At 34.1% G+C, this 16,072-nt stretch overlaps 1 protein-coding gene across 1 annotated transcript; it reads left to right on the top strand.

Moving 5' to 3' along the window:
- Positions 1–3,709: 3,709 nt before the first annotated feature.
- LOC109073914 (desmoglein-2-like) lies at positions 3,710–15,410 on the top strand. Its single transcript, XM_042747065.1, has 13 exons — positions 3,710–3,779; positions 6,738–6,893; positions 7,242–7,383; positions 7,515–7,684; positions 7,825–7,959; positions 8,514–8,699; positions 8,877–9,217; positions 9,493–9,635; positions 9,906–10,127; positions 10,324–10,563; positions 10,676–10,797; positions 10,889–11,167; positions 13,271–15,410. Exons 2-13 carry the CDS (start codon positions 6,762–6,764, stop codon positions 14,735–14,737), a joined length of 3,579 nt encoding a protein of 1,192 aa, XP_042602999.1. The 5' UTR covers positions 3,710–3,779; positions 6,738–6,761; the 3' UTR covers positions 14,738–15,410.
- Positions 15,411–16,072: the final 662 nt, after the last annotated feature.

Raw genomic sequence — 16,072 nt, 5'->3', positions numbered from 1 at the left:
TAAATGTTTAAATAATGACCTTTTAAAAGTGTTCCTGTGGTTCAGTGGTAGAGCATTGTGTTAGCAGCGCAAAAGGTCATGGGTTTGATTCCCAGGGAACACACATGGTTAAAAAATTAATAGCCTGAATGCACTATAAGTCGCTTTGGCTAAAAGCGTCTGCCAAATGCATAAATGTATATAAAGTCAAATACATTTCAAGTGTCAGGTAACTTCATAAGAAACTGCTTTGCAAGTTTGAACCTATTAGTAGCTGTTCAAATCAATGACAGATATCTGCTAAAGAAAACATGTCATGACTCTTATGGCATCTAAACCTTTTTACCTTGGAAAAAGAAAGTATCTAGGGTTTCTTCTTCAGAAATCAATGACATATATGTGATGCATTCCTCACACTGGGTTAACGAAAAACAAATTTAATTTGATCAGGTTTTTCAGATGGTTTATTTGCAAAACTGCCCTGTAGATGTTATGGCCAAGTCCCAGGAAATAGTGTGTGGTTGCATGTTAACAAGAGGAATTCCTTTGAACTGTAAAGGTATGAACTCATCTACATAACTCATCAGGCAATTAACTTTCAATGTTAACAAGAGGAATTTCTTAGAACTGTACTATTTATAACTCATGTACATGACTCATAGAGTAATTCATTTAAAAAAAAAAAAAAATTCAAAATAACAATTACTTAGTAATGTGTTGCTTGTGTAGTAACTCATAGTAAATTATAACGTTTTTTTTTTTATTATTCAAGTTTATTTATTGAGTAATTAATTTAGTAATGATTAATAAATATAAAAAGTGTTTTTTTTTCTTTTTCTTTTTTCAAAGGGCTTTGTGCTGTCTTTTAAGCAGAAACAGATCTTAGGTACACTCTCAGAAATAAAGGTACAACAACTATCACTGGGGCAGTACCTTTTCAAAATGTACATATTAGTACTTAAACTGGACATATATTAGAACCTTATATGTATAAAAGTGTACCTTTTGAAAAGGTACAGCCCCAGTGACAGCTGTTGTACCTTTATTTCTGAGAGTGTAATACAGTATTCATTCCCCAACTCACACACATAAATGTAGGGTGGGGGAAGAAGCACGTGATGAGGGTTTTTTTTTCTGGGCGGACCAAAAGATGTTAGTCTTATATTCTGTGGTGCCAAAAACACTGTCATTTTGATAAACTCTGCCACTGACAACTCTCTCACTCACAGATTATTTTTTCATCTCTTTTAGAAGATGTTTCCACAAACTTCGCTGGCTCTGAGCTTGTTGTTGCTTCTCACTGTGCAGGTGAGTAGAAAAAGATGTGGATTTAGCACCTAAATGCTGTTTCAGAAAAATCGGGCTGATAAGAGTATATTGTGGAAGGTTGTCCAAGGCAATGTGTACAATAAGGTTCCATTTGTTCAAATTAGTTAATGTAAACTAACAATGAAAAACTACTTCTAAAACTTTTATCAATCTTAGTTCATGTTATTTCAGCATTTACTAATACGTAATACAAATCTTGACCATTTTCTTAATGATGATTGATAATTGTTAGTTATCTCTCATAATACAATCAAAATCTGCATACGATTTTTGGATTCCGAAGAATCATTGATTTATAATATAGTCAAAACGTAATATTTTTCAACTAAAACTATATTGTATAGGGTCAGCAACTTCTCAATAATGAGTGAAGGATTTATTTATTATTTTTATTTTTTGTTATCATAATATTCCCATGTTTTTACTGCTTTTACACATTGCCCATCTCAAAGGTTGATATATTAATATAATTTAATGACATACATCATGTACAGGAACTGAAATGATTGTAACATCGCTGTTTTATGATGATGATGATGTTTTTTTATGATTAAACCTATGCCAATGAAGTAACAAAAACAAAAATAATTCATGCACAACTGTAAGTTGTAATATCTCTCTGTGCATGTCAACAAAACTAATGTTAACAGATACAACTTTTAATCTTGTAAAAATGCTTTAGTAAATGTTGAGATAAACCCTCATGTTGTATTCTAATCATTTTGATCTGGAGCACATCTTCTTTTTCCAGAAAATACTAGATTATCTTATCGCATTTGACTAACTAAATTTCTTGTTAAATTATGACCAAATACTGGATTCAGTCTTTTTATTAAATTGTTTTCTTTTAGTTAGCACAGTTTTGTATTTCTGTTTTAATGCACCTCGGTTTTTGAGTGAAGCGTTTGTGGATCACTATGGCAATATTCACTCGAAAACTGTGGTGCATTTGTTCAGATCAATGAGGCCTATGATTTTTCAGTTCCAAAAAAGAAATACAAATCTATACAATATAATACAGACAGTGACATCCTAGGACTGTACAATATCTGTCCTCAACTACAGTTTGACAAGCCCTTACAATAATGCTCCACAGTATTGTTTTACACTCATTCAACTTTAAACGACTGCATCTGAACTACAAACAACAACCTTCTAAACAGTAATATAGAGTAGCCTAGCAGTTAATGAGAAAGTGCAAGTTATTTAAATGGAGAATTTTTTAATTATGAAAATAGAAAAATATATATAATATTGATATTTGGGCAGTTTTGCTTTTATTGCAATAGGACAGACAGAAGAGGATGGGATCGGGAAAGGTCCTCAAGTTGGGACTTGAACTCTGCTCCCCCGAAGCGCAACCACATTACATGTCGGAGTATTTATATATATATATATATATATATATATATATATATATATATATATATATATATATATATATATATATATATATATATATATATATATATATATATTTAAACATTTTGTACAAAAGTGTGTTTTTTTGAAAAGGTACCCTTTTGTACAGCTGAGAGCGTACTGTCCTTTAAATTCCAAGTATTTTTTTTTTTTCTGTCTTAGCTGGTACCAAGTCAATTAATATGGTCATATGGCATATGGTCTATATATATATATATATATATATATATATATATATATATATATATATAAAGATGGACAAATTTGACTCGTGTGAACATGGGCGACAATCAGTTTATGCCAAACAGACGCTACTGAATTGTAACAGTTTCAGGTTTCAGTGAAGCGTCTTGTCATACAGAGTCACATAATTAAAACAATGGGGAAAATGTTTTTAAACTAAAGTGAGCAAATAGCTGACTTTTGAATATTTACATACATTCAAAATACTATAATTCAAGGTATAAAAAATAAGCAAGGATTCTTTTGGCTAGACTCTATGATTAATAATTCAGTAAAATGTTTGAAAAATTAACTTATAATTTTGGTACTATATACTTCCCTGAAACAGAGTTCTTCTCTCTGATATATTCGGTTACATTCAGAATAAGATGAGGTTTTCACTATGTTGCTCTAAGAACAGCCTTCTGGTCAATGGCATGTGATTCTCTCAAATTCCTGTTTTCATATTAAGCTCAAATATGCAAAATAAAATAAAAAGGGTGGCTTTCAGATAATTTGGGTGTTAAATATTTGTGTCTTACATTTGAATGCACAAAGTTACCAAAATAAGCACTGTTAAAAACATAGAAAAACCGAACCACGAGGCCATAAATAATACAAATTTGCATTAAATTATATTTTATTTATTTATATATTTATTATTATTATTATTATTATTATTATTATTATTATTATTTAAACAGATCATGAGCACTGGAGATTTATGTAAGGGTTATTTTTTGTATTTTTTTAAAAGGGAATGGGTCGTTCCTGCCAGACGGTTTACAGAAAATGTAGACTACAGTCATCTGCCCAATGTTGGCAAGGTAATAGATAACACTATACAATATAGCAATATCTCTGCTTATTGCATGTACAGCACATTACAATTCTAGCTTCAATAATAAAAAGTTATTCAGTATTCCTGATTTAATTACTCAATAAATCAGTTTCTCTATTAAAAGACAAATGTGTTACACAGCCAGATGTCAGCACTTTCCACAAACAGAGTACAAACTATTACTACAAGAAAATAGATAAGAGTACTACAGGGTTGAAAATGTATCTAAATTAAGGTATCACAGTTAAGTTATGGATAATTTATTATCCATAAATTAATGAAAATATTATTTGTTTGATCTTTTTCATACAGTAAGAAGTGTTAAAGCAAAAGGAAAGAGATTATGTATGAAAAAAATGACTTGTATGATTTACCTGATAACAGTCTTTGTGACAATTTGCATTAACAAATTTTAATTAAATTTTACTGCTACTGCTCTGTACAATTTACCTGTTATTTTCAAGTAAAATCTACTTACCTAAGTTAAGTACATTTAGAAAAGAAAATATGTAACTTTACCTTGGCCAGTAAATGTTCGAGTAATAATTTTTTTTTTTTAAAGTTTACGTGTTACTCAGTAATAAACACCATATCTACATAATTACACTCTAAAAAATGCTGGGTTTAAAACAACCCAACTTGGGTTATTTACGAACCCAGCACTGGGTAAATATTGGACAGAACACATGCTGGGCTATTTTGACTCAGCTGGTTAAGTTAAACGATTTACCCACCAGGCTGGGTTATTTAATTTAAGTCATCTATGTTTAACGTGTTTAATCCCAAATTTTTCCCGGACATGAAAATAATAATAATTTGTCATTAATTTGTCAAATAATTTGTCATTAGTAACCCTTTGAAATAATCAATAATTATTTTTTGAAATGTTTTTGGAAAAGTGTTCCGCAGTCATAAAAATTGTTGTATATCTTAGCCCAGCTATTTTAAACTGTTTGATCAATTCTAGGGTTACTATTATGCATTAAAAAACCCTTATACAACTTTGATAGGAATACTGAGATAAAAGACAAAAAAATACAACCATCAACGTTTTTCAAAATTGTTACTTTTTTTGTAAAATATATCTTCAAATTTTTAAATTAGTGCTACCAGTATTACAACATTAATATTGTAACTTATTTGTAACGTGAACTTTTCATTTAGTGCAATATTTTTTCATTGCAACATTTTAGTTGAATTTTCACTAACAACTGCAATTGGATTTATATTGTACCTAAGGTCACTGTTATCCCACCAATCACTATTGTGACCATCAACATGTTTACTCATTCTATGACCACACTCAACAAAACTGAATATATGTGAATTCAAATATTGATATTAGACACTTTAAAGATAATGTGTACCTAAAAGTATTGGCATATCTTTATGTTAACATACTTTACTAGCTTTTTGTTTTATAACTTTTAAGAAAAGTATTTATTCCATAGCCACAGAAAATATCCTTCCTACAGTATTACTGTATTAGAGCATGTAGCTGGATCAGAATCATAAAGGGACATTTTTCACAAGCAGGACCAGAAACTCATGTAATTTGTGCACAAAAGTTTTATTAACTAAACGCTAACACACATAACTACTCAAACAAACATACAATCACACATACATAGGGAAAGGGCAAGTCAGACTGGATGAACCATTAGAGAGACAAGAGAATGTTTCGTTTAGTTAAATGCATGATACTTGCATTGCCTTGGTTGTTGATGAGTGTCCGGATGCAGTCTCGGATGAAAGTCTTGACGGTTTCAAGGTTTGGACTTGCAATCATGTTCTTCTGGGTTCGAAGAGTGATGTTTTGACTCGATGGTGTTTTGGGAGTCTCTTCCCAGGTGGAAAGTGAAGAAGAGCTAAGAGAGACATCAGCTGAGATCCTAGGGTCTTTGATGAATGGAAAGTCAAGGCCAAAGCCTGGCTCAAACTTAAGGGGTCCAGAACAGTTCTAGCTCAGCATAACCATCCTCTTAGGATCTAAAAGAAGCACAGACTGAGCTGTGTCGCTGGCTCTGGGACTTAGCAACCAGAAGATGAGAGGGTGAAGAGAGACGAGTAAAGAGACTGAAAGCCACTGAAGTGAGGCCTTTTAAATTCTGTGGAGGTCACACCTCTCGGGGGTCAAAGAGCCAAAGGTGACTTGCACTTCTGTAGGGAAAGTTTATGACTCTTTGTCTCGGAACATGGTCATTTGCATATGTAACTGGATTGGACGTTTATGGAAAGAATACTAAAGATTCTTGCAACACTAATAAGTTGCATAGGTATAATAAACATATAATATACACTCTCAATTAGATCATCCGAAGCCGAATACATAGAGGCCAAACATGGTATAGGTGAGTTTACATTAACTAGTGATCTATTATAAGCATGCATAAAACAGTATACAATACACAAGACCACATACAAGGAGGTTGTAATCATACACAAAGACCTGGGGATATGCATGATAGGAAAGTCAGAGAAAAATGTGGCTATGAATTAATCAAAGAAGTCATTTCCTATAGCAGTATGTGTCTGTTTTAGAGAGAACTGTGGTGTCCCGGCCTGGAGATTGTTCACAGACATATAGGCACCGAGTCTGGTGTTGGGTGAGGGGTCTGTGATTGTTTGTTAATTTAATGAATAATTTATTTGTTAAATCTAATGAACAAATGTGATTCTTCTTGAATTTAGTACTAAAATAGAATTTACTTTTTTAAATTATTGCCTGAACTAACTTTTTCAGGTAGAAATTATATTTGTTTTTCTATAGTATTTACTTTACAACAGAATTATTATTATCAGTATAAAATGATGTTACAATTTTAAGTTATTTTACTTTTTTTTGTAATTATAAAAAAACTACGTGGTAACAGGACTGTGCAGAGATAAAAAGTTTTTAAACAAACTTTTTTTTTTATTGACTTGCAATGTAAAAATTTCCCAGATCCGATCAGACAATGATGAGACCATGATGCTACACTACACTCTAAGGGGACCAGGAGCCAACCAGCCACCTGTTGGTTACTTTATAGTCGACACATACAAAGGACTGGTTCACATTACACGGCCCCTGGATCGCGAGGAGAGACAAAACTACACCGTGAGGATTACAAACATATAGATTTAAGATACAAAGTATAGGTCATGTGTTATACTGTAGCCTGTCACAAGGGCTATATGTCTACATTTTAAGGTTCTGAGAAAAAGCTCAATTATGCAGCACTGTTAAAAAAATGAATAAATAAGTGTCCAAAATAAGTTTAGTCAACTTGAAATGTTGTACTAAGTGACAACTTGGATATTTGAGTTGACCACAATCAATTATCCCATATCAATAAATTTCTAATAAACTGTTTACTAACCACAAACTCCAGACAGATTGTTTTCTAGTTAATACAATCGTTATTTCCTATAGTATTTTTATAAACATTTTTTTTTTGTATTTTAGCTTATTGGCACTGCATGGTATGCTAACAAAACCATAGCTGAAGATAATATTAAAATCAACATTGTTGTGGAGGACCAGAATGATAACCCGCCAGTTTTCATCAAGCCAGAACAAAGCAGCGTTTATGAGGGGAGCCCAGTTGGTGAGCCAGCCACTGCATTGCTGTTGTCAAAAATTGTGATTTTCTGAAATTAGGAATGACCAGTCATTCACCTCAAAGATTTTGTGCGAAAGATTATTATTATTTTTTTTTAATAGCTCTTTCCTTTCTAGGTACCTTTGTAACCCAAGTTGTGGCCAAAGATGCAGATGAGCCAAACACTCTTCACACTAAGATAGCCTACAGCTTGATCAAGCAAGAGCCAAATGATGGCAAACTTTTCTTTGCTGTTGACAAAGACAATGGAAACATATCTGTGAACAACCCAACACTTGACAGAGAGGTATTTGTTACTAGTTATACTGATATTTGTGCTAGTTATACTGATATTTGTGCTTGTGTGTTGGTAGCTTTAAAAAAGCTTTAAAAGTAGCTTTAAAAGTCAAACCATCTGGATGTTCAAGTTCCCATTCTCTTGAACAGGAACACAGGTCTTTTGTTCTAACGCTGCAAGCTGCTGACATGTATGGAAGTCCTGAAGGAAATTCTGCTACAGCTACTGTATTTATAGATATCCTGGATGTCAATGACAATATTCCTACTTTGGAGAAGGATGAGGTGACTATATGCATTGGCTAATGTAGCTTGAATAGTCAGGACCTCACATTTTTGACATTAAATAGTCTTTTTTAATACCCTTGTGAAAAAGAATTGTTTAACTGTATTCACTGTGTACTTGTAGTGTACTTCAAATATATATTTTTTAATATATTAAAAAAAAACTGCATTTAACATAATATTAATTAAATAAAAGTGTATTTAAAGAAAGTACACTTTCACACAATTAAAAGAAAGGTGAACATTGTACTCATGTCAAATTAAAAGCTTTACATTAAAGTACATTATAAATTGTTAATATAAATTGTTAAACATATTTTGTCATGCTTTAAAGTAGAACACTTAATTTGATGTGTTGACTACCAAATGCTAAAGAACATGTAAAGTACTTGATTATAATAACATGCAGTAACAGTGTCTGAAAACATTACATTCAGTTTGCACTGAAGTATATTCTTTTAAACTGTCTCAAGGGTATTCCTCTCTTTTAAATGCTGTAGTATAAGAAAAAGTGGTCAAAAAAAAAGTGAGGACATTTTTTTCTGGTTTCATAGTTTTCAGCAAGTGTTGATGAGAATGAGGCACCTGTTGAGGTTTTGAGGATCCAGGCTCTGGATAACGATGAAGAGAAAACAGACAATTGGTTGGCCGAGTTTGAAATCGTCTCGGGGAACGAGGATGGACTTTTCTCTATTGAAACTGATCCAAAGACAAATAGGGGTGTTTTGTACCTGAACCAGGTCAGTGCTTATTTTGTACACAGTTCTAAGAAGTTTATGTGATGGAAGCAAGGAGGCCAGGGCTGAAATGTAATAAGGGTGTGCTGTTTACATACATATTTGTTAGGATGTTATGTATTTATTTATTCATAGATATATATATTGGAGTATCTAATTGCACCTTGTTCTCTCCACTAGCCTGTTGACTTTGAGTCAGCATCTGATATGAACCTGAATCTAGTTGTTGCAAACAAAGCTCTTCCAGGAGCACCTTTAGAGAGTGGAGCAGGAGCAGCAGGTGCAGGTGGAGCTTCTGGAGCAGGTGCTCAACATATGTTTTTTGGAGGAAGCTCCAGTGTACCCAAGCAAAAGACATACTTAGTAAAGATCGGTGTCAAAAACAAACCAGAAGGCCCAAAGTTCAAACCAAAGATCAAGCCTATATCTGTATCTGAAAACACCAAAAATTCTTATCCAAGAGTAATTGACACCTACACTGCTATAGAAGAAGACACAGGCAAAACAGCAGAAAAAGTCAAGTAAGTTTTCTTCAAGCATTTCTTGAAAAAAAGGCAGTTTCAATACTTTACAAGTTTCGAATATGCAGTACAGTACAAAACAACTCGTCATGCATATCAAACGTGTAGAAGCATTAATGCACCTTGACATTATACAGTTTACAATATTTGACTGAATACTATATTTGAGGTTTATATCTATTCAGAATCTTCATGTTATAAACCCCAGTCCTTTAAACTGCTAAACCAAAAGTAGAATTTAAATTGCAAAAATGTAATGGTCCATGTTTGTTTAGATATGCAAAGGGATATGACCCTGACAGCTGGATTTCTATTGACACGGATACGGCTGAGATAAAATTGAACAAGGTACCAGATCGTGAGTCTCCATTTGTGGTAAATGGGACCTACTATGCCAAGATCCTCTGCATTACAGATGGTTAGTATGAACAACAAGTCAGAGCATTATGCTGGGAATATTTACACTGTTAGTTAAATGATTGGACATACCTAATTGATTTTTTCATTAGCATTATTGACAATTTAGACAAATAGGAAAGTCACCACCCTTTGCACACAGTATGATTTCTTCAACATCAAGATGTTGGGATGCTTTTTAAACAGTAGCGAAGGAGTGTACATGTCAGATAGTAAAAGATGATTTAAGAAGGTTAACTTTAACATGTTTTGTGTTTGTTATACATTTTAGAACTGCACTCTCAGACGTCTACAGGTACTATAGCTTTGCAAGTGGAGGACCTGAATGATAACTGCCCCAAACTCCTTAATAATGTGCAGACTGTCTGCAGTGATACCAGAGTGGTCAATGTCACAGCAGAAGATGAAGATTCAGATCCCAACGGAGCTCCACTAGAGTTCAGATTGATACAAGAGAAGACAAAGGGCAAATGGAACCTGCAGCAAATAAATAGTAATACAAAACAGATAATATTATTAATTTGCAAGTGTCTGAATGATGAAACAAAAGTACACTATCCTCATGATCTAAGAATGTTTTTTATTTACAATAATTTGAAAGCAATCACGCCATGTATACAGAAGATGATAACCATTCTTGTTCACTGTGAAATAATAGTCAAGTCTCTCACTGTTCCTCACCTCTTCAGATGTAAGTGCTTCACTGCTCGCTGAAGATGACTTATGGCCTGGTTTTTATGAAGTTACCATGGAGATCAGAGACAAGCAAGGACTGGTCTGCCTTGATGAGCAAGTCCTCCATTTAGAGGTTTGCACTTGCCCTGAAGGAATGTTTTGTGTTTCAAAAGTGGCGGCTGTACGCACTACATCAGCCAATTTTGGAGCAACAGGAATTAGTTTCCTAATTCTAGGATTCCTCTGCCTAATCTGTGAGCATGAGTTTACTTTGCTGTGGTGTACCACTGTAAATTTATTATAAGTGGTAACACTGTAAAACAGACATATGTTTAAATGTGTTTATTTGTCTTCCTCTATTTTTAGTGGCGCTCATGGCCATAATAAAATGTGAATTTGGGGATCATGGAAAACATTTTATTGATATGCCATTTGAAACCAATCAACATCTTATCTCCTATTGCACAGAAGGAAAAGGAATAGACAGGGTAAAAAGCTTGCACAGCTTATTCAACAAGAGGAAAACAGCAGCTGTAAAACAATTATATTGTGTAATAACTGATTCTATTTCTCTTGCAGGATGTTCTTCTGATGGCATTCCCACCAAAACTCTACAATGAAGACCTTGATGAAATAAAATTATCCAAAGAACCTTTAAGAATGGTGGAAGCTAACTTTAATATCCCAGCGGGTGAAATTCAGGTCCCCTGGTCAAACCAGGTTGTAAATAACAGTTCTAATATGGTAGGAATGATGCAGAAGAGTGCATTTGGAGGCTTTTACTATGACATGAACATGGAAAACTCTGCAAGGTGGCAAGAAGAACTTGACGAATTCCTAAAAAAATACTTTGCACATGTATGTGAATCTTTACATTTGTATTGAGGTGTATTTAAAGGAATAGTTCACACAAAAATTAAAATTTGCAAAAAATTTACTCACCCTCAGGCTATCCAAGATGTAGATGAGTTTGATTCTTCATCCAAACAAACAAAATTTGGAGAAATTTAGTATTACATTACTTGGTCACCAGTGAATCCTCTGTAGTGAATGGGTGCCATCAGAATGAGAGTTCAAACAGCTCATAAAAAAATCAATAATCCACATGACTCCAGTCAATCAGTTAACATCTTGTGAAGCGACAAGCTATGTGTTTGTAATAAATGAATCCATTATTAAGGTGTTTTTAACTTTAAACCATTGATTCCAGCTAAAACACGAGTCATGAAGTGAAAAAGTCGTCTCACCTGAATCAGGAGAGAAATATGCACAGTTCAAGCACTGCTTAAAAACAGAAACAGGCCAACACAGTTATAGGCTATATGGACTCTGTGGATTTATGGATTATATATTTTGGCCAGAAGCGATGGTTTTAAAGTTAAAATGCATGGATTTTATTATTACAAACACACAGCTTTTTGCTTTACAAGAAATTAATTGATTGGCTGCTGCTGTGTGGATTACTTGTGGATTATTTAAGGATAAGTTTTTATCAGCTGTTTGGACTCTCATCCTGACAAGTCCAACCATTCACTGCAGAGCAGGGGCATCATTTTTGATGGGGCATGAGTGAGGTGGGGGGGGCTATCATACTTGTCATGTGACGCACAGCAGCCACAATACCACTGTATAACTGATATAGGCTTCTGTCCCTACTAAAAAAACAAACAAACAAACAAACAAAAAAAAAACCTTAACAGATAATTGTAATGGTTTCCACTACAAATGCCATTGCAAACATCACAAACCATAAACTTTTAACCATTAAAACCATTTAAAAAAAATCTGTAGTGTCTTTTGGGACATATTCCATTTTATCAAGCCACCAACAGAAAGCAACCAATTTCCAGTAGAGACCAACAGGGTCCATTACAGTTTTCAGTAAAACCAATACTAGTCCCAGTAAAACCATTACACATTTTGTCATGGTGTCTGTTGGTTTTTTTTTTTTTTTTTTAGCAGGGGGTTTATTAATATTTTATTTTCGTTTGAAATATTCCTAAAATATATCATAAAAAAAATCTCGATTCTCAAATATGTTTAAGTAAATGCATTTTACACCTTTATAGATTATGTTAGTTGATCTATAATGGGAGCGATGGGCAAAATAGCATAATAGTGTAATCTATTAAAAGATATGGGTGTCATGCCATAAAATAGCTTTAATACGACTGACTTTGTATTTAATGTGAATTTAATAAAAACCTTTTAAGTTACTAATTAGCCTATAATACTTTCATTTTACAAAAAGAGAGCAAAGAACCTTTACATTATCAAAGAACATTTTCACTTCAGTCCAGCGAGTTCAAGCACTCTCAAAAACCCTCATAATAATCTCTAAAGTTGTTTACACTGTGAAATTGATATCTTACTTACATTCGTACATCTTCACTTTGTTGCTCCTGATGAGAGGATTAGCCAGAGAATTCAGTCAGCCAGCACGCGTTGATGAAACAGCGTGTTTCAGCGAAGACTCATCTGAACGCCTCTCATTGGTCCTTGCATTCATAAGCTCAACAGAATCGTATGTAATTGGTCATAATGCGCAGTGCTTTAAAAACATGTGTGTGTCTGGCTCTGTGCCAGCTAGCGGACATAGATTTGAATTTAGCAGCTGGTGATGTTTTTTATATATATAGTTTACGTGACAAACTGCACATTTCACCCAAAATGGTTTGGTGTGATATGATTCCAAATTTAGAGGGGCAAAGCTTGTTGACAGGGGGGCACTGCCCTCCCCCGCCACAGAGGATCTATTGGTGCAGAAGTGATGTAATGCTAAATTTCAAATCTGTTAAGAAGAAGAAACAAACTCCTCTACATCTTGGATAACCATAGAAGAAAGAAAGCCACACAGATTTGGAGCAACATGAGTATATTAAAAATAAGTTTAATTTTGGGGTATACTATCCCTTTAACACTGCCTGAAATTACATGTAGACACTTCTCATTCTTTTGCAGAAATCCAGGTATATATCGGAGAATGATTCTCCAAAGCAAGGACTGAAGCAATATGATTATGAGAGTGAAGGATCTGTTACCGGTTCCATTGAGAGCTGCAGCTTCACTGAGTCTAATGATGATCTGGAGTTCTTGAACAACCTGGGTTCAAAGTTTAACACCTTGGCTGAGGTGTGTGGATTCAGACAGACTGACCCAAAAGTTATTGTTAATACTGTTGAGATTACACCGAATGCGGCTGCATCTTCCAGTCACGTGACCAACATTGTCCAGCCCAGTCCTGAGGAGATACCTGTTAAATCCCCACTTGTCCAACCCGAACCTAATCAGGGGACTGTCATACAGGAGCCTATGTACTATGGATTCAACCAGCCAATGGCAAGCAATGTTTTGCTATCAGAGAATGGGCTTGGCCAAGGTGTGTACATAATTAACGGAACTCCAGAAGCTGGGAGAATTCTGACTCAAGGTAATTGCCATACACTTGAACATTATGGTAGTGGACAACAGGCTGTTCTAGCAAACAACATCATTGGTGATTCAGTCTTGTACTCACAAATTGGACCTCAAAGTCCAGTCATGGTTACCAAAGGTTTAGGGGAAGTTAACCTTCCACCAACTCCAAACCTTGTAGTGATGCCACAGCAACAACTAGATGGAATTGGTTCACTGCAGATGTTAAGAGAGAATGGGCAGAATAGAGTAACTCTTATAGATGGTTCAATAAATGAAGGCAAAGTACTCGTTGGAGGTCTAGGTCCAAGTCATCGTCCCATGAGCCCTCAACTACTTTACCCAGTAAATTCTCAAGAGTTGAGTGGAATGGTACATATGAACCAAACAGTAGTTGATGGCTCCCTTTCCATTGCACAGAATGAAGGGACAGTAACAATTGTAGAAAGTCCTGACAATGGAAGCAATCTATTGGTAGGAGGCCCAGGAACTCCAAACCTAGTGACAGTGCCTCAAACTGCAACTGGTCAGGTAAACAGCCAACTATTAGTAAGCTGTCCTTACCCAAGTGCTTCAAAAAAAGGTGGAGAAAGTAGACTACTGGTTAGTGGTCATTCTATTCTAGAGGCTCCTGTTAGTGGAGGTAATTTACTGGTTGCAGGCCCAGGTCAGTATCCTGTGTCTATGATTGCAGGAACTCCAAACCTAGTGAGACTGCCTCAAGTTCTAACTGGACAGGTTAATAACAGTCAGCTATTAGTAAATGGTGTTCAAAACATTGTATCAGGGAAAGGTGGACAGAGCAGACAATTGGTTAGTGGTCTCACAATTGTAGAGGGTTCAAGTCAGCTTCCACTTGCCATGAGTCCAGGAGTACTTAGTCCAGCAGAACATTCTCAGGCAGCAAACAGACAGCTATTCCATTCTACAGTGTCCAGAGTTCTGACATCAATGTCTATGATGCCAAAATCCAAAGGATTTGCAACAAATGGGCAGCGGAACGTTGAGCAGTGATCTAATTTTTGGTCTAGTGGCATTAATAGTTCTCTAATTATCAGGATGGGATTATCTGCAGAGAAGCACAGAAACTATTTTAAGCATTAGATGATTTAAAAGTATTTAGTATTAAAATGACAAAAATGAGTGAGTATGAGGATTTTTAAGAAAAACATTTCTATATTTACTTGGCCTGGGTGGTCTGAACCTATTTCAAGGCCAATATTGTTAAACATAGCATTTTGTCTTAAATCTACAGATAAGATTTCAAAGAAAACATTAACACATTAGACATACATTGTATAGGGCAATAAATAACTTGATTAACAATGCATAATTTAACAACTGAAAAGAAAACTCTAATTATGTAGCATTTAATGTATTCTAAAGCTTTTATAAATGTAAATCCTGTAATCAAATGTTATTATATTTAATATAAACAAGGTAATTGATTTAAAATTAGTGTTGATTATTAAAAGTCAGTTCAGTGACATGATTCCATGGACTTACATTATACTTGTTTATATTCAATTATACTGTGAACAATAGGGAGAAGTCGATGTTATGTCCTGTGGAATTCATACCACAGATACTACTGTATTTAACATTTCTTTTAGTATTTTTAAATGTGGTTTCTCTTGGGATTTTTGTCATTTTTGTCTGTAATTAAAAACTTTAATGTTAAGTTGTCTGTAAGATGGTCATTCTGTGTTTTGTTTTTAAACAGTGTTGTCTTGTGTATGGTAATGATGTTTTTTTTCAGTAGTTTCAAAGACTAAAAAATACACGTGGTGTTTTACTTTTTAAGCCATTTTGTGAACAGAATGTTGGGGTGAGCAAGAATAGTTATACTGACTAATGAGCAGTCTATGAAATTCTTATGTAACCCAGATAAAGATATATAATTAGATTTTTCCATACATAAATCTATAATTAGATTTATGTTTAATTAGGCAAACATCTCCTTAATTTTTTTTTTTTTTCCAAAACATTACTCCAGGTTTAATATACACTAATTATGTGTGTTGTGCATAGCTGTGCATTCAGAAGATTTTACCTCTATTGTTACTGCTGCACTACTATAAAAGCAATAACTAAATAAAAAGATTCTAAATATTAAATATAATAATACACATATTATGGCTAGAGTAATTTTTAAGTGGTATGAAACTTTATTGATGTTTTTAGCACACTGGGGTGCATTTTCCAAAAGCAACTATGGTCACAAGTTGTGTCGTTACCAACAGAGTTCAATGGAACTAATGACCATATTTAGCCAACTTTGCTTTTTGGAACCGCACCCTGGTCAGGTGATTCCTTATTGTTTATGTTTTGCTTGGGGCGGACTGCATT

The sequence above is a fragment of the Cyprinus carpio genome, chromosome B20, assembly GCF_018340385.1.
Source record: "Cyprinus carpio isolate SPL01 chromosome B20, ASM1834038v1, whole genome shotgun sequence".
Lineage (NCBI taxonomy): Eukaryota > Metazoa > Chordata > Actinopteri > Cypriniformes > Cyprinidae > Cyprinus > Cyprinus carpio.
This window is presented reverse-complemented; position numbering and strand designations above follow the sequence as displayed.

Bases quoted from the DNA above. Each gene is read 5' to 3' on its own strand.
- LOC109073914 (XM_042747065.1), top strand. From the start codon at position 6,762: ATGATGCTACACTACACTCTAAGGGGACCAGGAGCCAACCAGCCACCT. The intron at 7,685-7,824 runs GTATTTGTTACT...TCTCTTGAACAG, and splicing joins ACCCAACACTTGACAGAGAG to GAACACAGGTCTTTTGTTCT. The intron at 10,128-10,323 runs GTAATACAAAAC...TCACCTCTTCAG, and splicing joins GAACCTGCAGCAAATAAATA to ATGTAAGTGCTTCACTGCTC.